Source organism: Coregonus lavaretus (assembly GCF_964263955.1).
Source record: "Coregonus lavaretus genome assembly, chromosome: 19".
NCBI lineage: Eukaryota > Metazoa > Chordata > Actinopteri > Salmoniformes > Salmonidae > Coregonus > Coregonus lavaretus.
Window position 1 is genome coordinate 19,653,947 of NC_140006.1, and position 23,791 is coordinate 19,677,737.

The 23,791-nt window shown below is 42.4% G+C and overlaps 1 protein-coding gene across 2 annotated transcripts; it reads right to left on the reverse strand.

Annotated features, from left to right (window-relative positions):
* Positions 1-156: 156 nt before the first annotated feature.
* Positions 157-23,085, reverse strand: LOC311147240 (EF-hand calcium-binding domain-containing protein 14-like). 2 transcript variants are annotated; one of them, XM_084183905.1, is made up of 10 exons: positions 22,282-23,085; positions 15,580-15,728; positions 15,198-15,343; positions 14,918-15,016; positions 14,551-14,661; positions 13,155-13,244; positions 12,591-12,755; positions 9,114-9,234; positions 8,884-9,006; positions 157-1,509 (listed from the first exon to the last, which is right to left on the reverse strand). In XM_084183905.1, the coding sequence occupies exons 1-10, from the start codon at positions 22,452-22,454 to the stop codon at positions 1,331-1,333; spliced, it is 1,356 nt and encodes a 451-aa protein (XP_084040031.1). In that variant the 5' UTR covers positions 22,455-23,085; the 3' UTR covers positions 157-1,330. The 2 variants fall into 2 exon arrangements, with proteins under 2 accessions (XP_084040031.1, XP_084040032.1); XM_084183906.1 differs by lacking the exon at positions 13,155-13,244.
* Positions 23,086-23,791: the final 706 nt, after the last annotated feature.

Genomic DNA, 23,791 nt, shown 5'->3' on the forward strand with positions numbered 1-23,791 from the left:
TTTACACCCATCTGTTCCTCCTTATCGGAACCTGGTGCATACTGGTACTTGATACACTGCATTCCAAAACAAAAACTACAGAGTCCTCCTTTATGAGAACCTTGACTTAAATACCATCTAACGTTTGAAAAAGTATGGAAACTACAGATTGTCAAATCCTGTTAATCCACATTTTCATTTATTCATTAGTGCTCACACAAAACATAAAATTCCCAAAGCACACATCTTTATAGGGACAATATTCCTGTCGGAAATCTAAATGACAATTCAAAATCAGTTTGACCTAATTGAGTTCCAGAATTCCACACCATTACCCTGCAAAACTAAATTACTCTCAAACAGTCCTTTGTTAAATTACACATTTATTCATGTTACATTAAGAGAAACATGCAAAGCACAACTTCATAAAATCATTTCCATTACCATGTACAATGCTGAGGATTTTCTACAGTCCTCTAGCTATATAAAACAGCCCCCCCCAAACAAGTCAATCTTACAGGATGCCATATAAAACAATTGTACCATATTTACATCATACAACAGTGTTGAGTGATTTGACATGTCCTGATTTGTACATTTGCATTTAATGTAAAGGCCCACACAAAATGACAGAATCAAGTAAAGAGGAATCAGTGCTTCTCTCACTACCTGTTACATCATCACAGCCAGGTGTGCCTACTTATGTATTTTTTCATCTGTACTACACACAACACTTATATACTGCAAATTGAAGTTAACACTATACTCCGCTAGTATAAGCTCATTTACATTGTATTATTGCTACATATGCTTCAGGACAATCAAGGTGATTCTTTCTGAACTAGTCAAAAGTGTGTCTTTATAGCCCTTCAAATCTTGCAGATTTAAAAAATAAAACAAAAATCTACAGTGTTACATTAAAATCCAAATAAAAATGCAGACAATAACTCAAGACTTACCACAAAACATGTATAAAGAAAAGACAGAAAATAAGCAAAGACAAACTGAAGTGTGTGGTAGGTACTACATTATGATAAGTGATATTTGGGTGAAGTCATGATGTCCCTATTCAATGATTCATTTGACATCAACTGGTCATAAATAAAAATATTTCTGAAAAGTACAATTTGTCAACTTATAAGAAATATCAAAGCTTGGATCTGTGTTGCTTACTGTAGCTTAGGCGTGTAGGACCAGTGAGGTGTGCAGGGGGGGCATGCCAGTGCCACGGTTCCACATTCAGCTTATTAAATATTCAGTTCAATAAAAGTGCAACCATCATTACTGTGAGGCACTCCACACACACCAGAGACTTCCTCTCCTTCCACTGCTGCCTCTGCCACTCCTCTTCTCACAGACCTGCAGCAGCTTTCATTTCAGCCAGTGAGAACCTCTGGTCCCCATCTTTGTCGTAGCATTCCAGGCTACGGGGGTCTGGTGTTGCTGTGTCAAAGAGTTTCCTCAAGACTTGGTAAGACATTCCCTGAGAGGCGGGGTCGGTCCCTGAGCGCTCAAAGAGCTCTTTGAGATCTATTGGAAGTAGAAGAGGTTTCAAGTAATTGTTAATTGGCCACAGAATAAAATGCAATCTGACTTTTACGTCTGCATTTCTCCTTGTATATGCAGGATACTCTGTAAAGAAGTACATTTCCATACACAGTTTTTATGTGAGTAAAGTCATGCAGTATAAAACAAAATCACAACAGGTGTGATGGAAACAGGAAGTGTTGGTACGATGTCAAATGTCGAGACAATTTGTTCGTTCAACATGGTGGGATCTTTTTGTGTCTGTAAAATCATTATGCATCAATTGTCGTGGAAACTCCTTTAGGTGCAAATATTGATATAATAAACCATCATGTTGAAGTAAACTTGGGAGTCACAGGATGAAATACTATGTTGTACTACCACTAAGACGTGAAACGCATTAAGAGTTTATAGACAGATTAAATACGTTTTGATGAACTTCATGGTGGTTAAGTGATGGACGGCGATGAACTTTTGTTTTTAATGCTGGTGACATGATCAATGTTTGGCTGCCAATGATCAAATAAAAATGATATTGCTCTTGTCCATATCTCATATAACCTACCCTGTCCACTTTATCAGCGAACTGTTGTCTAGAGAGCATGCGCCAAAACCAGATTGGGCAAGTTATCACAACAGTTTTTGTGAAAAAAACATCGGTAGAGTTGAAAATGCGATGGAAACACATTGAACCTGCTTTTTATTCGGTACATGAAACTTAAGCCCAAAAATGCTTTTTATGTTCACTTTATCATTACGCACAGCATTTTATCCACAATTAGTCAGTTTGATGGAAACATACATTGGGAAAATGTGCATTCTGTTAATGCAGATTTTAGGATATTCGCATGAAAATGTGTTGCCAATCTTATGACCAGTGGTGTAAAATACTTAAGTAAAAGTACTACTTACACTGAACAAAAATATAAGCGCAACATGCAACAATTTCAAAGATTTTACTGAGTTACAGTTCATATAAGGAAATCAGTCAATTGAAATAAATTCATTAGGCCCTAATCTATGGATTTCACGTGACTGGGAATACAGATATGGATCTGTTGGTCGCAGATACCTTTAAAAAAAAGGTAGGGGTGTGGATCAGAAAACCAGTTAGTATTTAGTGTGACCACCATTTGCCTCATGTAGCGCGACATCTCCTTCGCATATAGTTGATCAAGCTGTTGATTGTGGCCTGTGGAATGCTGTCCCACTCTTCAATGGCTGTGCAAAGTTGCTGGATATTGGCAGGAACTTGAACACGTCGATCCAGAACATCCCAAACATGCTCAATAGGTGGGTGACATGTCTGGAGAGTATGCAGGCTATGGAAGAACTGGGACATTTTCAGCTTCTAGGAATTGTGTACAGATCATTGCAACACATGGGGCCGTGCATTATCATGCTGAAACATGAGGTGATGGCAGCGGATGAATGGCACAGCAATGGGCCTCAGGATCTCATCACTGTATCTCTGTGCATTTAAATTGCCATAGATAAAATACAATTGTGTTCGTTGTCCGTAGCTTATGCCTGCTTGCCCATACCATAAACCCATCGCCACCATGGGACACACTGTTCACAACATTGACATCGGCAAACCACTCGCCCACACGATGCCATACACGCAGTCTGCCATCTGCCCGGTACAGTTGAAACCAGGATTAATCTGTGAAGAGCACACTTCTCCAGTGTGCCAGTGGCCATCGAAGGCGAGCATTTGCCCACTGAAGTCAGTTACGACCCCGAACTGCAGTCAGGTCAAGACCTTGGTGAGGACGACGAGCACGCAGATGAGCTTCCCTGAGACGGATTCTGACAGTTTGTGCAGAAGTTCTTCGGTTGTTCAAACCCACAAGGTTTCATCAGCTGTCTGGTGGCTGGTCTCAGATGATGCCGCTGGTGAAGAAGCCGGATGTGGAGGTAGGTCCTGGGCTAGCGTAGTTACACGTGGTCTGTGGTTGTGAGGCCAGGTTGGACGTACTGCCAAATTCTCTAAAATGACGGAGGCGGCTTATAGTAGAGAAATTAACATTAAATTCTCTGGCAACATTTCTGGTGGACATTCTTGCAGTCAGCATGCCAACTGCACTCTCCCTCAAAACTTGAGACATCTGTGGCATTGTATTGTGTGACAAAACTGCACATGTTAGAGTGGCCTTTAATTCTCCCCAGCACAAGGTGCACCTGTGTAATGATAATGCTGTTTAATCAACTTCTTAATATGCCACACCGGTCAGGTGAATTATCTTGTACTTTTCACGCCATACATTTTCCTTCAACACCCAAAAGTACTCGTTTCATTTTGAATGCTTAGCAGGTTAGGAAAATGCAACTTACACACTTATCTAGAGAACATCCCTGGTCATGCCTCTGATCTGGCAGACTTACTAAACACATACTTTGTTTGTAAATTATGTCTGAGTGTTGGAGTGTGCCCTGGCTAAAAAACAACAACATTGTGCCATCTGGTTTGCTTAATATAAGGAATTTGAAATGATTTATACTTTTACTTTTGACACTTAAGTATATTTCAAACCAAATACTTTGACTTTTACTCAAGTAGTATTTTACTGGGTGACTTCCACTTGAATCATTTATTAAAAACCCATAGCAGTCTAAGCCTACTAATAAGCTACATATAATTATTTTAAGAAAGTCATAACAAGGACCATTTTGCTATTTTATTTAAAATATTTTTTTGCAGTAGCCCATACAAACGCATTGAATAACAGATCCACTACATGGAACAGATAGTCCCCCCCCAAGAAAAAATTACTTCAAGTGGAAGTCACCCAGTAAAATACTACTTGAGTAAAAGTCAAAGTATTTGGTTTGAAATATACTTAAGTGTCAAAAGTAAAAGTATAAATCATTTCAAATTCCTTATATTAAGCAAACCAGATGGCACAATGTTGTTGTTTTTTAGCCAGGGCACACTCCAACACTCAGACATAATTTACAAACAAAGTATGTGTTTAGTAAGTCTGCCAGATCAGAGGCATGACCAGGGATGTTCTCTAGATAAGTGTGTAAGTTGCATTTTCCTAACCTGCTAAGCATTCAAAATGAAACGAGTACTTTTTCTGAAGTGTCTGTCCTATATCTGAGAGATCCACTATATACAGTGCATTAGGAAAGTATTCAGACCCCTTGACTTTTTCCACTTTGTGACGTTACAGCCTTATTCTAAAATAGATTAAATAGTTTCCCCCCCCTCATCAATCAACACACGATACCCCATAATGACAAAGCAAAAACAGATTTACATAAGTATTCAGACCCTTTACTCAGTACTTTGTTGAAGCACCTTTGGCAGCGATTACAGCCTCAAGTCTTCTTGGGTATGACGCTACAAGCTTGGCACATGTATTTGGGGAGTTTCTCCCATTCTTCTCTGCAGATCCTCTCAAGCTCTGTCAGGTTGGATGGGGAGCGTCACTGCACAGCTATTTTCAGGTCTCTCCAGAGATGTTCGATCGGGTTCAAGTCTGGGCTCTGGCTGGGCCACTCAATGACATTCAGAGACTTGTCCCGAAGCCAAGTCTGGGCTCTGGCTGTGTGCGTACGGTTGTTGTCCTGTTGGAAGGTGAACCTTTGCCCCAGTCTGAGGTCCTGAGCGCTCTGGAGCAGGTTTTCATCAATGATTTCTCTGTACTTTGCTCTGTTCATCTTACCCCTCGATCCTGACTAGTCTCCCAGTCCCTGCCGCTGAAAAACATCCCCACAGAATGATGCTGCCACCACCATGCTTCACTGTAGGGATGGTGCCAGGTTTCCTCCAGACGTGAAGCTTGGCGTTCAGGCCAAAGAGTTCAATCTTGGTTTCATCAGACCAGAGAATCTTGTTTTTCATGGTCTGAGAGTCTTTAGGTGCCTCTTGGCAAACTCAGAGGGCTGTCATGTGCCTTTTACTGAGGAGTGGCTCCCATCTGGCCACTCTACCATAAATGCCTGATTGGTGGAGTGCTGCAGAGATGACTGTCCTTCTAGAAGGTTCTTCCATCTCCACAGAGGAACTCTGGAGCTCTGTCAGAGTGACCATCAGGTTCTTGGTCACCTCCTTGACCAAGGCCCTTCTCCCCTGATTGCTCAGTTTGGCGGGGCGGCCAGCTCTAGGAAGAGTCTTGGTGGTTACAAACTTCTTGCATTTAAGAATGATGGAGGCCACTGTGTTCTTGGGGACCTTCACCAGATCTGTGCCTCGACACAATCCTGTCTCGGAGCTCTACGGACAATTCCTTCGACCTAATGGCTTGGTTTATGCTCTGACATGCACTGTCAACTGTGGGACCTTATATAGACAGGTGTGTGCCTTTCCAAATCATGTCCACCAATCAATTGAATTTACCACAGGTGGACTCTAATCAAGTTGTAGAAACTTATGTATGTATGTCGCACATGCAGCTAACAAAAACATATGGAGATGTCTGCTCTACCCAAAATTACAACCAAATAATTGCAGCCTTACCGCAAAAGTGGAAGAGGAAAGTGGAAGGGGGAGAAAGTAAGGAACTTGTCTGTCGGCCTTGCATTAAAGAACATAATTGGTTAAGGAAAACTGTGATAAATAAAAAAGTATATCAGTTTCACTTCAGGACCAAAGGATTGACAGCCGTCCCATATAAATTGCAAAATAGTTGGGAAGAGATTTTTGACGTACCGATCCCATGGCATAGTGTTTATGAACTGACACGCAAAACGACACCGGATTCAAAAATTAGAATTTTTCAATTTAAATTATTATATAATAGGACAGCTGATCGTCCTCGCAGTGGCACACTACGTGTAACAACACCTGCAAAGGATCAGTACATCCGAACATCACACCTGCGGGACAGGTACAGGATGGCAACGACAACTGCCCGAGTTACACCAGGAATGCACAAACCCTCCATCAGTACTCAGACTGTCCGCAATAGGCTGAGAGAGGCTGGACTGATGGCTTGTAGGCCTGTTGTAAGGCAAGTCCTCACCAGACATCACCGGCAACAACGTCGCCTATGTGCACAAACCCACTGTCGCTGGACCAGACAGGACTGGCAAAAAGTGCACTTCACAGACGAGTCGCGGTTTTGTCTCACCAGGGGTGATGGTCGGATTCGCGTTTATCGTCGAAGGAATGAGCGTTACACCGAGGCCTGTACTCTGGAGCGGGATCGATTTGGAGGTGGAGGGTCCCTCATGGTCTGGGGCGGTGTGACCCAGCATCATCGGACTGAGCTTGTTGTCATTGCAGGCAATCTCAACGCTGTGCTTTACAGGGAAGACATCCTCCTCCCTCATGTGGTACCCTTCCTGCAGGCTCATCCTGACATGACCCTCCAGCATGACAATGCCACCAGACATACTGCTCGTTCTGTGCGTGATTTCCTGCAAGACAGGAATGTCAGTGTTCTGCCATGGCCAGCGAAGAGCCCGGATCTCAATCCCATTGAGCACGTCTGGGACCTGTTGGATCGGAGGGTGAGGGCTAGGGCCATTCCCCCCAGAAATGTCCGGGAACTTGCAGGTGCCTTGGTGGAAGAGTGGGGTAACATCTCACAGCAAGAACTGGCAAATCTGGTGCAGTCCATGAGGAGATGCACTGCTGTACTTAACACCAGATACTGACTGTAACTTTTGATTTTGACCCACCCTTTGTTCAGGCACACATAACATTTCTGTTAGTCACATGTCTGTGGAACTTCTTCAGTTTATGTCTCAGTTGTTGAATCTTGTTATGTTCATACAAATATTTACACATGTTAAGTTTGCTGAAAATAAACGCAGTTGACAGTGAGATGACGTTTCTTTTTGTGCTGAGTTTAGTTTGTAGCTAAACCGTTCGGACACTACAGACGATTTTGTGAGAAGACCTATTTGTGATGTGTCATGGTCTGACAAACACCGCTCTAGTTCTGTCACCTTTCACCCCAGATAAGGAAGAGCGACATTGGCGGATGCAGTGGATTTAGACGCATCCAGTGAAAGACCCCAGATATCTCTAGCTTAAACATATTTATCTGGATTGTTGTATTATGCTAATTCAACTTTCACAGGACATTGACTCTAGGGGGTTAAGGTATGTTTACTTTTATTCAAGTACAGTGGTGAAAGTAGATTTAACTTCTTAGCGGTACGGGACACCCAAGTGCGCGCACACTTTCTTTTTATACTGCAAAAATTACAGGGTAGCTTACTCTGCTGACTGACAAACAGATCAATAAAAACGATGTCTGATCCATATAATCGGCCTATGAAAATGGGAGACACAAATACAATATGACTTCCATCTAACCTGGAGGAGGAAATGATTGTCCAAAAACAAAAGTTGCACTGACCCACTGATAAAGACAGTGAATGTGCACACTCACCAAGGATATGGCAAATGTTCTCCGCTGGTGCTAATAAGATAGGCTACTGTTCGCTCAATTAAGTTAAGAATTTGGATAACTAAAAGACAGATTGGAGTGTTTTCATTGTCATCTCTTCTCAGCAATAGCCATTTGCTTTCCAAACAGTTTCTCGGCGATTGTATTTTTAAATATTGCTATATGCCTGGCTGGGTCTCTGCTTTTCACTGATGGTTCCAACTCAACAATCTAATTGGTATTTGCAGCGCTGCCCAAATTGCGGGCCCTTCCGACTGTAGGCTATGTGATTTAAAACAATCCACAGCTTTTTTTTTTAAGCTAATGATCCTTTGTGGTCAAATCATGCTTTCTGGTGTAGTAGCCTATTTTGAATGATTTATTTCTGTATAGACAGGAGTAAGCTAATTAGGCTATATAATTTTGTTAATTTAATTTACTTCAGGGAAAGCTTCCCCTAGCCTTATGGACACGCCGCCTATGCCTTTTAATGTGGCATAAACACAACCAGTCATTATGTTTTCATCTGATTGTCAAACAATCACTTAAAGGTACTCATGTAGGCTACTCCTGTTGGCTACATTCTGCGATTGTCATTAGGCCTACATTTGTAACCTCAATCGATGCATCCACTGTTGTCCACGCGCGCCTCGGTCTTGGCCACTCATCTCCGCCTTAACAAAATGTAAGTGTTCTCCTCGAACCACAACACAATTTGGAGCGTATACCACCCGGTTTCCAGTCAATTCACGAATTTTTCCATGCAGCTGACATGCAGTAATGTTAAATAATGGTGTAATAGCCTATAGTTTTTTGGGCATGTTGTATTAATTGTGATAGGCTCATGTTTTACTGGTACGGCGTACCCCCACTATTTATTTTGCCCGGACGCCATACCGGACCGCCTTACTATCACCCCTGCTCAAGTATGACAATTGGGTACTTTTTCCACCACTACTTATGACTAAGATTTTTTATGTATGATCACAGATGTGAAACTTCATAACTAAAAAAATGTATCCAATACCTTTCAGAGAGCTGACTCCAGGGAATGACACAGTCTTTGGGCTTTCTGTTCCAGACTCTCTCTTGGTTCGGTTTGGAGTCAAAAACCGTGGACGTCTCGTTGGCTTTGAACCTGTGGATTTTTCTGGAGAAAGAACAGGAAAAAGTCATCCAAAGGTAACATTGTACATCACTGTACTTATTTTTTATGAAAATGTAATAGACAATTAAGTTTTCTTGTCTTATTTATACCATGTGTAGCTTCTGAAGTTGTTGCTTTAAGTCCATCTGAATTGGTGTCACTCTCTGTGACCGGGTCCTTTACTGGTACATCTCCACTGACAGGCACTGGTTCAACTACCTCCACAAGGTCCTTAAAGAGGTTGAAATTTAACTTAATTTTTTATATACAGTGCATTGCCCTTTTCCACATTTTGTTACGTTATAGACTTATTCTAAAATTGATTAAATAAATGTTTTTCCTCATCAATCTACACACAATACCCCATAATGACAAAGTGAAAACAGGTTTTTAGAAATTGTTGCAAATTTATTAAAAATTAAAAACTGAAATACCTTATTTACATTAGTATTCAGACCCTTTGCTATGAGACTCGAAATTGAGCTCCGGTGCATCCTGTTTCCATTGATCTGGGGAAGGGTACCAAAACATTTCTGCAGCATTGAAGGTCCCCAAGAACACAGTGGCGTCCATCATTCTTAAATGGAAGAAGTTTGGAACCACCAAGACACTTCCTAGAGCTAGCCGCCTGGCCAAACGAAGCAATCGGGGGAGAAGGGCCTTGGTCAGGTAGGTGACCAAGAACCCAATGGTCACTCTGACAGAGCTCCAGAGTTCCTCTGTGGAGATGGGAGAATCTTCTAGAAGGACAACCATCTCTGCAGGACTCCACCAATCAGGCCTTTATGTGAGAGTGGCCAGACGGAAGCCACTCCTCAGTAAAAGGCACATGACAGCCCGCTTGGAGTTTGCCAAAAGGCACCTAAAGGACTCTCAGACCACGAGAAACAAGATTCTCTGGTCTGATGAAACCAAGATTGAACTCGTTGACCTGAATGCCAAGCGTCACGTCTGGAGGAAACCTGGCACAATCCTTACCGTGAAGCATGGTGGCGGCAGCATCATGCTGTGGGGATGTTTTTCAGCGGCAGGGACTGGGAGACTAGTCAGGATCGAGGGAAAGATGAACGGAGCAAATACAGAGAGATGCTTCAGAGTGCTCAGGACCTCAGACTGGGGCGAAGGTTCACCTTCCAACAGGACAACGACCCTAAGCACACAGCCAAGACATCGCAGGAGTGGCTTTGGGACACGTCACTGAATGTCCTTGAGTGGCCCAGCCAGAGCCCGGACTTGAACCCGATCGAATATCTCTGGAGAGACCTGAAAATAGCTGTGCAGCGACGCTCCCCATCCAACCTGACAGAGCTTGAAAGGATCTGCAGAGAAGAATTTGAGAAACTCCCCAAATACAGGTGTGCCAAGCATGTAGCGTCATACCCAAGAAGACTCGAAGCTGTAATCGCTGCCAAAGGTGCTTCAACAAAGTACTCAGTAAAGGGTCTGAATACTTATGTAAATGTGATATTTCCGTTTAATTTTTATTTTATACATTCGCTAAAATGTCTAAATAACTATTTTTGCTTTGTCATTATGGGGTATTGTGTGTAGATTGAGGGTGAAAAACAATTGAATCCATTTTAGAATAAGGCTGTAACGTAACAAAATGTGGAAAAAGTAAAGGGGTCTGAATACTTTCCAAATGCACTGTATATATTTTTTTACAATTAAGTGATCATAGCATAATTGACGGTATTGTAATACATGCGAGCACAACTATAAATCATGAACGGCCCAATTTGAAATGCATCTCAACTCCAGTGCAGTAAGAACAGTACTTATCATCTGGGCAAAAAGCCACTGAGCGTCAAGCAGCTCTTGCTACATCTCATCGGTCTGTGTGCCATTACGTGACTATATAATCTGAACCATCTGTAACGGGAATTTCCAGGTGAACCAAAAGGAGAGTAATCATTGATAAACTCAATCAGAAATAAAATCAGGTTTATTACAAGTTGCAACAGGGAGACACCTCGAGAACAGAACCAGAGAAAATGTCTAACGGGCCTTTATATTCTAATCAGAAAGTGACAAATGTCCTCTAAACCTCAGCCTGAGAGGCTTGTACCATGTACAAAGTCAAAACAAAAGACAATGACTTTGCCAGCTGCTACAGAATCAGTGTTCATAATGTCATCAATACAATAATAATCAGTGTGTCCTCGGTCCATTGTACCTTCAGTAACTCTGTCAATAAATATCAAACGATTTGGGGCGATTCCACAGCAGGAAGGCCCAAAAATATTTTAGCCATCTCAGAGTGTTGTGGCAAGTCTCACATTGGGAGGAAGGCGGTTTGATATGCTTTTTACATTTGTATCACAAACTATTTGAGAGAACCATGATGAAAGTGGCCATTTTAGGCCCCTTTTAATACCTATACATGCCTCCTATAAGACCCTATGATCCGTGAACCGTACATGATACAGACATCTTGGTGTCATTAAAATATAGAGTATGTCTAGATTCTGAAATAAAAATGTATATTAATATCTCAAAATTACCCTTTATGATTTTGTAAATTTTTTGACATATTGTAGTAAAAAATACTCCACAAGTACATCACATTTCCAGAGTGGGTGCTCTGTTACAGTACTTCTGAAGTTATGATACATTTATGAGCACCACCACAGTGAATGGGAAAATGGATTCAAAGAGAACTCCCTCTGCTGGTGATTTGTTGAATGTTTAATGACCTATAATGTCAATTTCTATGTGAAGAGTTTCTTTCCAAAACGCTATATATCCATGTTCAGAAATGTTTTTACTATCTAATCATGGCATGGGGTTGCTCAATGACAGACATGTATTTGTTTGAAATCTATCACTTCATAGTTTCATTTCAGAGACAAATATTCATTTTTATTTTTTGCAAAACACTATATATATCCACCTCATTTTCAGATAAATAAGTAGTACTGCTAGGTTTTACAGTCAAATGTAACAAATAACTACACCTTTAATAAAGAACTGTACAAATGATACATTTGACATCAATATTATTAGAAATGTTTTATTATTATCATCAATACAGTAATATGAGGAATTTTAGTCATTTAGCAGATGCTCTTATCCAAAGCGACTTAGTTTGTGCATTCATCTTAAGATAGCTAGGTGAGACAACCACATATCAATCAAATATACAAAATTTATATTCCAGCTAAACAATGGATATATAGCGTTTTGCAAAATAATATTGTAATACACACCTAAAATCTATGAATGAAATATCAGAAAACAGTAATATTTTACACCTACATGAAGGTAAACATAAGCAATCATTTCTGGTCAAAAAACACAAATGTGAAAAATGTGTGGATATAGCGTTTTAGAAATAAACTCGTCATGTATCAAATGGGCCACATCTTCAAAAGTTGCAGAGCACCCACTCTGAAAACGTGACATATTCGAAGAGTATATTGTTCCAAACAATACATTTAAAAAAAATAAGCTAAACCAAAAAGGGTACTTTTGAGATATTCATATAAATATTTTTCATGTTGAATACATTTTTGAAGTGTTAATGACTGAATATGAACTTTATTAATCGTAACTATTCCCATTACACCATCCATCTGATTACTCACTCTGTGTGGTGTTGTCTGGGGAGAGCCCTGCTCCATAGGAAACACCCTCTGAGTGAGGTTGGACACAGCGTTTTGGAGACTCTGGATCTGGTCACCGGTCCAGGAGTGGTACAGCTCTTGCGTCTTGTTAACCTCGCTCACAACCTCTCTCAGGTGAGTTACGTCCTGTAAGAATACAACACGAATAAACAAATATATATTATTTCTTCATCTGATTGATGGACATGTGTGAAAAAGGAATATTTGATCAAGGAATTGATCAGCACAGCATATATATATATATATATATATATATATCATAATGGGTGAGAGGCTACCACCAGTCCATTTTGATTAGATACAGATGTAAGAAACTGACTTTATGAATTCCTGATTTATCGAAAAATTTAAATCACATGAAATGAACCACCCTCTATTTAAACCCAACAAAGTACTTTTGTGTGAGAAAATAAATCCATATAAAGATTCCATATCAAATATTCAGTATTCCATCCTTCATAAATGGAATGCTTTGAAAGGGTATGAGAATGGAATTTATCAACAGTAAGAGTAGTGTACCAGTACCTGGTTTTGAGCTAATGTTGATGAGCAGTTGCTTGTTTCTTTTTCAAATGAGGCTGTCGATTTCACATTTGATTCTTTAGCCTCAGCATTCTATTTTGCCCAAAGAGAATAAAACAGCAAGTCTTTAGTTGATCTGACAGAAACTGACCCAGATTCACTTTGCAGGCTGGCCTGTTTTATATGCCAAAAAAGGGATCAGCACTTGTGCGGATACTGTTAGATTGTTTCATGTAATGTGGATGACGCACGCACACATAATCCCATCCATGTTACATATTATACATAGGGACCCATGTTTATTTCACCTATAATCTGCTAAAACATTCAAAAGGTGCACAATAAATCTGTGGGCAGAATTGCTAGTTCTGGAAGCAAAAAAAAAAAAAAAAAAAACTGTAGCTAGTTCAATGATAGATTAGTGTACTGACCTCAGTTACTTCTTTCTATTGGTCTAGATGTTGTATAATCTGTCATCTAGATCATTCTGCAGCTCATGCATTTGGACACAGGTACTGCTAACTGGCTCAGATTAATTAAAGGCAGGCATAGGATCAAGCTGAAAAGAGTTGAGTGTAAAGAAAGTGTCCTCCTCCCAGAGTGCAAAGAGCCTTGGCGTGACCCTGGACAACACCCTGTCGTTCTCCGCTAACATCAAGGCGGTGACCCGATCCTGTAGGTTCATGCTCTACAACATTCGCAGAGTACAACCCTGCCTTACACAGGAAGCGGCACAGGTCCTAATCCAGGCACTTGTCATCTCCCGTCTGGATTACTGCAACTCGCTGTTGGCTGGGCTCCCTGCCTGTGCCATTAAAGCCCTACAACTCATCCAGAATGCCGCAGCCAGTCTGGTGTTCAACCTTCCCAAGTTCTCTCACGTCACCCCGCTCCTCCGCACACTCCACTTGCTTCCAGTTGAAGCTCGCATCTGCTACAAGACCATGGTGCTTGCCTACAGAGCTGTGAGGGGAACGGCACCTCCGTACCTTCAGGCTCTGATCAGTCCCTACACCCAAACGAGGGCATTGCGTTCATCCACCTCTGGCCTGCTGGCCCCCCTACCTCTGCGGAAGCACAGTTCCCGCTCAGCCCAGTCAAAACTGTTCGCTGCTCTGGCACCCCAATGGTGGAACAAGCCAGGACAGCGGAGTCACTCACCACCTTCCGGAGACACTTAACCCCACCTCTTTAAGGAATACCTGGGATAGGATAAAGTAATCCTTCTACCCCCCTTACCCCACCCCCCAAAAAAACAAAAACAAATATTGTAAAGTGGTTGTCCCACTGGCTATCATAAGGTGAATGCACCAATTTGTAAGTCGCTCTGGATAAGAGCGTCTGCTAAATGACTAAAATGTAAATGTAAATGTAAAGCTAGTATTTCTATGTTTTTTACCATGATCTTCTTTAGATTGTCTGTTTCTTTCTTCTGGTCCTCAAGGGCTGTCTGCATTGTCTTGACATCATGCTGCACACTGGTTAAAGTGCTGCCGATTGTAGCCACACTCTGCAAATGAAAACATTGAAGCCTTACTTTCCAGATGCATACATTTTTTTTTATGGCAATTTGACAACCCAATAGAGACTGTGGGTGAATACTGGGCAATATTGATGGCAATAATTGCAAACAAACATGGCAAATACTTCTGAATATACATTTGAGAAACCTTACTTGTCTCTCTTTTGTGTCTCAATTATGCTTCAAATGCTTCAAATGCTTGCATTCTGTATATCTCACAGAAGTGATTAAAGTTTAGACCTACTTTTTGGAGCTCTTCAACTGTAGTTGGAAAGTTGATTAAGTCTGAGGCTGATTTGATGTTGGCCTTTAGATGGTTCACTACAGTGTCCAGAAAACTGATCTAATGGGAGAGAAGCATTCCAGAACACAGAACATTCAATTACACTTGGCAAACATACTTCCCTTTCACTCTACAATCATAACCTTGATTTAACCTGCCATGGTGAGGTTTCATAACAACTGGACAGATGACAAAACAAGATAGTTCCACAGATAACATCACTTTCCCTTTAACACTTTACCTTTCTGTTAATCTCTGTAAGGTTGGACCACAGTTTGTTCAGACCCTTGTCTCCACTTTCAATATCCTCCAGCTTTCTCTGCTTTGTCTTCAGATCTTCACTTAGTTTTGGTATTTCATGTGATGACACCTTCTGGCCGGATTCCACTGTAGAGATAAGATACATGAATAAGCATACAACGTACTAAAACTGTAGTCACTGGGCTGTATGATTGTACAACTCAGCCATAAGCAATGGATGTGCAAAGATTAGCCTACTATTTATTGCAAAGTAAAGTGGGATAGTGTGTACTCTTGTGGCTGAATGTATGCTTGAACCTGAAGGCCTTTTCTAAAGGTTGACAGGGGATAGATGACAGGTTGCGGTTTGTCTGATGGCTTACTTGTATGCAGCTTTTCTTTGAGGGAGTCTAGATCTTCTTTCAGGGCAATCTGCATCCATATCAGTCCGGCACAAGCCATAACACAGGCAGCCAGTATGATGAACAGGAACAAGGGATAGCAGACATTGCAGCACCGCACATAACTTCTTCTATGATGAATGAGAAACAGAGTTTGTATTAATATTTTATATTCACAAGCTTTATGCATCATAGGCCAATAATGAACCAAAGGGGCCTAACGTTACTCCTTATAGTCCAAGGACCTTACACGTTCTGTTCAGAGGTGAATTGGCTCCATCAGCCAAAACAGCCAAATACTCCATCTAAACGTGAATGGATTCTCAATTCTGATACGGTTCTAGAAACATAAATCCCTCTAATTTCATATCACATTAAATAATTTCACAAATGCAAAATACACACTTACTGTACACTGTTTTAACACAGTTGCAGCCGACAGTATTTTGCAGTGACAACATGTTTGTGGTGTCTGTCTTCCACTCGAAGACGCAGATAGCTAATTAGCACAGTATATGCCTCATGTCCACCAGATAAATCAAACTCTTTGAATTCCGACGGAAGTCATGCATTGTCAATGGAGCAATCCGCCAACGCTACATTGGGGGTGCCGCACTATGCCATGTCTACCAGATGCGCATGCGTTTTTCCGTATGCTGTTTTTGCCAGATGTCTAGCCTGCATTTTTGCTTCGCAAGACTGCAGAACGGTTTGCCGCATGGAGAAGATCATTTTCACCCTCTTCGACCAAAGCTAATAATTAGAACAGATTAAAGTTATTCTCCTATTGACCTATTGGTTTCATAGACCGGCAGAACTACCAACAGACTGGTGCGCACAAGGGCGCATTACAACAATTCATCTAGTTTGTTTCTATTCTTCTGTCACCCATCTCAAGCAACATCAATACATTGAACTGGTTATTCCCATATAGAGTACGGATTTCAAATCACTAGCTTGCTAAATTACACACAGAACAGTTTTGTGCGTATTAATTTTGCACGCCATTCTGTTGGCTGGTTTCGTGAAAACTGTGTAGTAATGATGAATTGTCCTAGTGTCATTCTTACCGGAGACACATTTCCAGTCGTTCAGCCGGTATCTTCTCGTCTCTAACTACACAATAGTCATCATACATTTGGCCTCTGTATGGTGCCACCCCATGGGAACTTTTACGAACTTCCGTTTGTACCACCGCATGGTAATGCAACGCACAACCGCCAAAAGAAAACGCATATGGTGGACATCGAGCATAGTCCACTCTGCCCTCCGTCTGTTTTCCGTAAACAAGCGCTGTAACATGTGCATGTGGGAACCATAGCCCTATAAAAAGGTGTGTATCAATTTAGCCTTTTTAAACATTTGTTTGATTATTTCTCACTGATATGAAAAATAAGTTCCGCAAGCAATACGTGTTAATGTTCAGACCGAGCATCAGGGCTCTTAACAAAACTTCCCCGTACAGAAGAAGCCTACGTCCAATGACTTGTGTAATGTAAATGTAACTAAGAGTCATGATCAAGGAGTGCTTCATGCATCATTGATAGAGATATGTGACCCGTTTCAAGAAGCAAGGCGTATGTCGCACGTCACTACTTCAGGAGAGGCATTTGAACTAAATGTGTTTTTAGGCAAAAATGCCTTAAGGAACATGTTAACTTTCATGTGTTTTAATAACAAACTTGTATGCCATCTGTTAATACGAATAAAACATGACAATTATGAGCCTAGTTGGTTTAGCCACGGAAAAAGACGGGAACCTTCCCGCTAGCCATGATTAGCTGAGATAATGGATGGGCTGGACTTGCCGAGCGATTAGTTCAGATTGGTCTGCCACGTAGCACGCTTCTGTCTATAACATGAGCTGCTCAGTATGTGTAGATAATCGTTGCCACTGTGGCTCTTTTGAAAGATATAACGTTAGCCATGGAGAACTGCAAAAGTGTTGCTACTGCTAAACAACATTGCTGCCCAGAATTTAGCAGGCGCTATCGACAAAGATCAGCGGGGAAAAGTTGTGATGGACTACTTTCTGCACATGGTCAGTGTGAACCGGAGTGACTTGACACAACAGGCCAAACAAGCTGTAGCTAACTGAAAACTGAAAGACACACTGCCGTGGAGCGTTCATCCTTGTATACGGTTAAGAGTTTAGTTACATTTTCAGATATTATACGTTTCTAATTTTATCAGAACATTTTTTTCATTGCAAGTTAAAATGTACAGTTAGCTAACTAGGGAATGTTAGGTAGCCTCCTTGCTCGCTAGCTAATGTTACATGTATGGTCTGTGTAGTAATATTATTTGTATCTCAGAAATCCATTTGCATTGCTAGTTATAGCCTAATGTTAGCTAGCTAGCTAACATTAAACCTAGTTGGTTAGCTTTAGCAACCTGCAGATTCATACTACAGCATTTCATGTGGCTAGCTATGAAAATCAGTTTGTATTGCTAGCAGTATGGGTTGTGATTATGGTTAATTGTTTAGCTAGCTAGCTACATGTCTAAACAAAAGACTCCACTTCGCCAGATGATTACATGACCCATCAAGTTAACCAGGTGTGTCTGGGGGTGATTACGGCCATTATTGTATTTCATGAACATGTGTACATGTCTAGACAAAAGTGAACCATCCACTTAGCTAGATGTGGCTGGGGGTTGGTTATAGAATTTCCTTCACATTACCCATCAATTTAGACAAGTGTGTCTGGTAGGGGTGTGCCGACATGGCCATTTTCATAATCATGTCCGTAAATTGACAGTTGATAGTCGGATAAGATGGTAGTCGTGATTGGAAAAAACTGAAGTGTTTTAATATGCGTAAATAGATGTTGGCAAAATACCTCCCTGCATGCTCACTGCAAAAAGGTTACAGATTAGGAGCAGCGCGTGGATGGGTGTGTGTGTCCTCAATTTGCAGCGGGCAGCCAGGTTTACTGTCACTCAGTCAGAATGCGCATTAGAGTTATCTTTTTTCCCTACCCTTGCCACACTTGTTAGATATTATGCACATTGACAGCTTGATAGCAAATGTTCTCGCAATGTGATTTATCATAGTAACAGGCAGCAGCAATCTAAATGATAAGACCGAAAACAAGCGAGGAAAAGTGATTGGGTGAAATTATGAAGCGAGTGGCCAGGACAAATACAGCTACACTCTATCCAATCGGAGCAGCAGGATCAACGTACAGCCACCCCTTCTCTTTACAGACAGGCAAACTAACCAGTTGAGTTATTTCGACCACGCACATGACTGACTCAGACAGTACAGTATGGTTTACTGGACTGACACGAGAAACATGCTTGCTGGCACCCATTTTAATGTTTTTCCCCGATCATAGATAATTACAAAAAATACTCTGATCATAATCGTATCCAGAAAATTGCCCACATTCGTTACGATACTAGTTTTGTCCGACTACTCGGCACACCCCTAGTGTCTGGGTAAGCATAATCTAATAATGATACAATATTTTTATCTGGACAATTTCTATTTTTGATATTGCTACTATGCAAATAACAATTTCACTGTACTGTTTACACCTTAACTTCTGTATCCTGTGCATGTGACAAATAAACTTAGATTTTATTTGATAGTGTGTTTATGGCGTTAATGTGAAGAACAACATGACCTGCACCAAAGTCAGATTAGGATATTGGACTAGATAGTGTATTTTTACCAGGAGTTGTTCCTTATTGTAGGCTACTACTTTCACCACTTTTAGTCTTGAAATCTTCGGTTGTTTACACTACCTTACTCCATCTATTTAGCACATGGCCTCACATGTGAATCCTTAAAGTTAGAGTTCATCAATGATCTTGACGCCTTGATAAGTTCCTTTCCTGAGGATGGCTCACCCCTCACAGTTCTGGGTGACTTTAACCTCCCTACGTCTGCCTTTGACTCATTTCTCTCTGCCTCCTCCTTTCCACTCCTTTCCTCTTTTGACCTCACCCTCTCACCGTCCACCCCTACTCACAATGCAGGCAATACGCTTGACCTCATCTTTACTAGATGCTGTTCTTCTACTAATCTCACTGCAACTCCCCTCCAAGTCTCCGACCACTACTTTGTATCCTTTTCTCTCTCGCTCTCCTCCAACACTACTCACTCTGCCCCTACTCAGATGGTAATGTGCCGTCGCAACCTTCGCTCTCTCTCTCCCGCTACTCTCTCCTCTTCCATCCTATCATCTCTTCCCTCTGCTAAATCCTTCTCCCTCCGATCTCCTGATTCTGCCTCCTCAACCCTCCTCTCCTCCCTTTCTGCATCTTTTGACTCTCTATGTCCCCTATCCTCCCGGCCGGCTCGGTCCTCCCCTCCTGCTCCGTGGCTTGACGACTCATTGCGAGCTCACAGAAGAGGGCTCCAGGCAGCCGAGCGGAAATGGAGGAAAACTAGACCTGTCGTATTTTCACTCCCTCCTCTCTACATTCTCTTCCTCTGTTTCCGCTGCTAAAGCCACTTTATACCACTCTAAATTTCAAGCCTCTGCCTCTAACCCTAGGAAGCTCTTTGCCACCTTCTCCTCCCTGCTGAATCCTCCTCCTCCTCCCTCCTCGTGGAGGACTTCATCAATGAAGGTTGACGACATCCGATCCTCATTTATTAAGTCAAATGACACCGGTGGTCCTGCTCACACTGCCCTACCCTATGCTTTGACTTCTTTCTCCCCTCTCTCTCCAGATGAAATCTTCCGACTCGACCCGCTTGACCCTATCCCCTCCTCTCTTCTCCAGACCATTTCCGGAGACCTCCCTTACCTCACCTCGCTCATCAACTCATCCTTGACCGCTGGCCATGTCCCTTCCGTCTTCAAGAGAGCGAGAGTTGCACCCCTTCTCAAAAAACCTACACTCGATCCCTCCGATGTCAACAGCTACAGACCAGTATCCCTTCTATCATTTCTCTCCAAAACTCGAGCGTGCCGTCTCTAGCCAACTCTCCTGCTATCTCTCTCAGAATGACCTTCTTGATCCAAACCAATCAGGTTTCAAGACTGGTCATTCAACTGAGACTGCTCTTCTCTGTGTCACGGAGGCTCTCCGCACTGCTAAAGCTAACTCTCTCTCCTCTGCTCTTATCCTTCTAGACCTATCCGCTGCCTTTGATACTGTGAACCATCAGATCCTCCTCTCCACCCTCTCCGAGTTGGGCATCTCCGGCGCTGCTCACTCTTGGATTGCGTCCTACCTGACAGGTCGCTCCTACCAGGTGGCGTGGCGAGAATCTGTCTCCGCACCACGTGCTCTCACCACTGGTGTCCCCCAGGGCTCAGTTCTAGGCCCTCTCCTATTCTCTCTATACACCAAGTCACTTGGCTCTGTCATATCCTCACATGGTCTCTCCTATCATTGCTACGCAGACGACACACAATTCATTTTCTGATAACCAGGTGGCGAATCGCATCTCTGCATGTCTGGCAGACATGTCAGTGTGGATGTCAGATCACCACCTCAAGCTGAACCTCGGCAAGACGGAGCTGCTCTTCCTCCCTGGGAAGGACTGCCCGCTCCATGATCTCGCCATCACGGTTGACAACTCCATTGTGTCCTCCTCCCAGAGTGCAAAGAGCCTTGGCGTGACCCTGGACAACACCCTGTCGTTCTCTGCTAACATCAAAGCGGTGACCCGATCCTGCAGGTTCATGCTCTACAACATTCGCAGAGTACGACCCTACCTTACACAGAAAGCGGCACAGGTCCTAATCCAGGCACTTGTCATCTCCCGTCTGGATTACTGCAACTCGCTGTTGGCTGGGCTCCCTGCCTGTGCCATTAAACCCCTACAACTTATCCAGAACGCCGCAGCCCGTCTAGTGTTCGTCTGGTGTTCGACCTTCCCAAGTTCTCTCATGTCACCCCGCTCCTCCGCACACTCCACTGGCTTCCAGTTGAGGCTCGCATCTACTACAAGACCATGGTGCTTGCCTACGGAGCTGTGAGGGGAACGGCACCTCCTTATCTTCAGGCTCTGATCAGACCCTACACCCAAACGAGGGCACTACGTTCATCCACCTCTGGCCTGCTAGCTCCCCTACCTCTACAGAAGCACAGTTCCCGCTCAAAGCTATTTGCTGCTCTGGCACCCCAATGGTGGAACAAGCTCCCCCACGACGCCAGGACAGCGGAGTCACTGACCACCTTCCGGAGACACTTGAAACCCTACCTCTTTAAGGAATACCTGGAATAGTATAAAGCAATCCTTCTACCCCCCCTCCCCCACAAAAAAAAAAGTGGTTGTCCCACTTGCTATCATAGGTTGAATGCACCAATTTGTAAGTCGCTCTGGATAAGAGCGTCTGCTAAATGATGTAAATGTTAATGTTAAAGAGATGGGTGGGGCTAAGGCTTAAGAGGGTGTGAACATGCTGAATAGGTGTAGTCAAAGCAGAGCTCTCTAGTAGGTGTACCAAAACATTCAAGGGCCATTTTCTCATAAGTGGGGTTACAAGTTTATCAACTTTCAAAGCGGAATTACTTTCCCATTGTTCCCCAACTGCAGTGTATGATATACCACGTTGTAGCTCCGAGTCGCTACTTTTATGCTATGTAAACATATAAACAAATGTTGCTACATAAGACCGAATCGAGGCAGTCAGTCACATATTTGGAATAGACATTGTGTCAGCAGGGAATACAGTACAGGTTTACTGAGGCTAAGTAGCTAGATCGATCACTTACTTTCCAAAAGCAGCGACTGTGCTGAATTCATCATCATCATCTGAGCTTGATTCGGATTCGGAGTCTAGTGGAGGTTCGGTTCGGAGGAGCCTGTGACCGGACCCCTTTTTGGTTTTCTTCCTTTTACTGTCCCCAAGTCCGATCAATGCATTGAGTTCCTTCCTCTTTTTCATCTTCTTTTGTGGGGTCAGCGAACCCGCTGAGCCCGACTTAAACCCAACCAAATCCAACGTTTTGTCCAGTTTGGTTGTTGTAAATAAAGTATTCTAGGTAGCTAGCCAGTACTACTAATAGCTACAGTTGATTATCTGATTGGCTTGTTGTTAGCCAACTAGCTAGTAGCCTGGCTATCTAGCTACCTGGCTAAACTTAACGAGCTAACTTCGCAATTTGAAACAGGCTAGCTACCATGAACTACGAAGCATGTAGCTATGCTTGTTAGACAGCTAGCATGCTATTTTGAAAGCTTGTTGTACTGGGTCAACGTCTAAAATAGTGAGCTACCCAGAGGTTAGCTAATAGTTAGCAGCTACTTGACACTGGTCTCGCACCAACCGCCCCAGGCACAACCAGAAGTTAAAATGGCGATTTCGAGATAGCTACTGAGCGAAAGACGGTGTACAGTGTAAGCTATAGATCAGGTTACTTTTAGTATCACGATCAAGATAGTATAAATCTAACCAAAATGGTTTAAACGTCTGTGCAGTCGTAAATGCATCTGACGCGCTAATAATTTTGTTCTGATGGTGAACATCTGACAAGGCGTCCCAGATAAGCACCTGCTTAGATTTTCTTTGGTATCATGATGGCGTTCGCACATTTGTTTGTGCATGTCGCCACCTACTGTGCAGGAGTGTGTGGTCGATCACGTTACATTTTGTGCTAAAAAAAAAAGTAAGTAACGGGGAAAGGAATAAATTGCACCACCAACTAACCCTACACCTATACACCACTAATATATTTTTTTTCTAAGAGCAAACACTACCCCATACCACTACTTTGAGCCTTTTCTGATTGCCATGGTTATCAATTGTACCGCAGATATGGAATGTAAATCACAGAAAATAGATGGTGGCAGCTGGCAGAGAAGTACATGGGTGTACTAGGTTTTACTGCAGAAGAGTTAGAAGGTGTGTTGAACGAAAGAGTTGTACACCAAAGTGCTTCTCTGCAGCTGCCACCACAACATCTACTTCCCTGCAGCTGCCACCACAACATCTATTTTCTTTGATTTACGTTCCATATCTGCGGTGCAGTTGATAAACATGGCAATGAATGCTAACCTTACTGAAGCACAAATTCGTATCACTCTGTATTGGCCGAGGCCTACTACTCACCCTTGACCCATCATCCTCTACTCTCTTCACTGCCTCAGCATACGACACCTTCTGTTCTACTCTGACCCTGGCAACCTCAACCTGTCTTTCTTGCACCGGGCACTTCTGATCCCCAGCAACATGGGCATCCCCACAATTGACACACACAGTTTTTTCCACCGATACTACACATT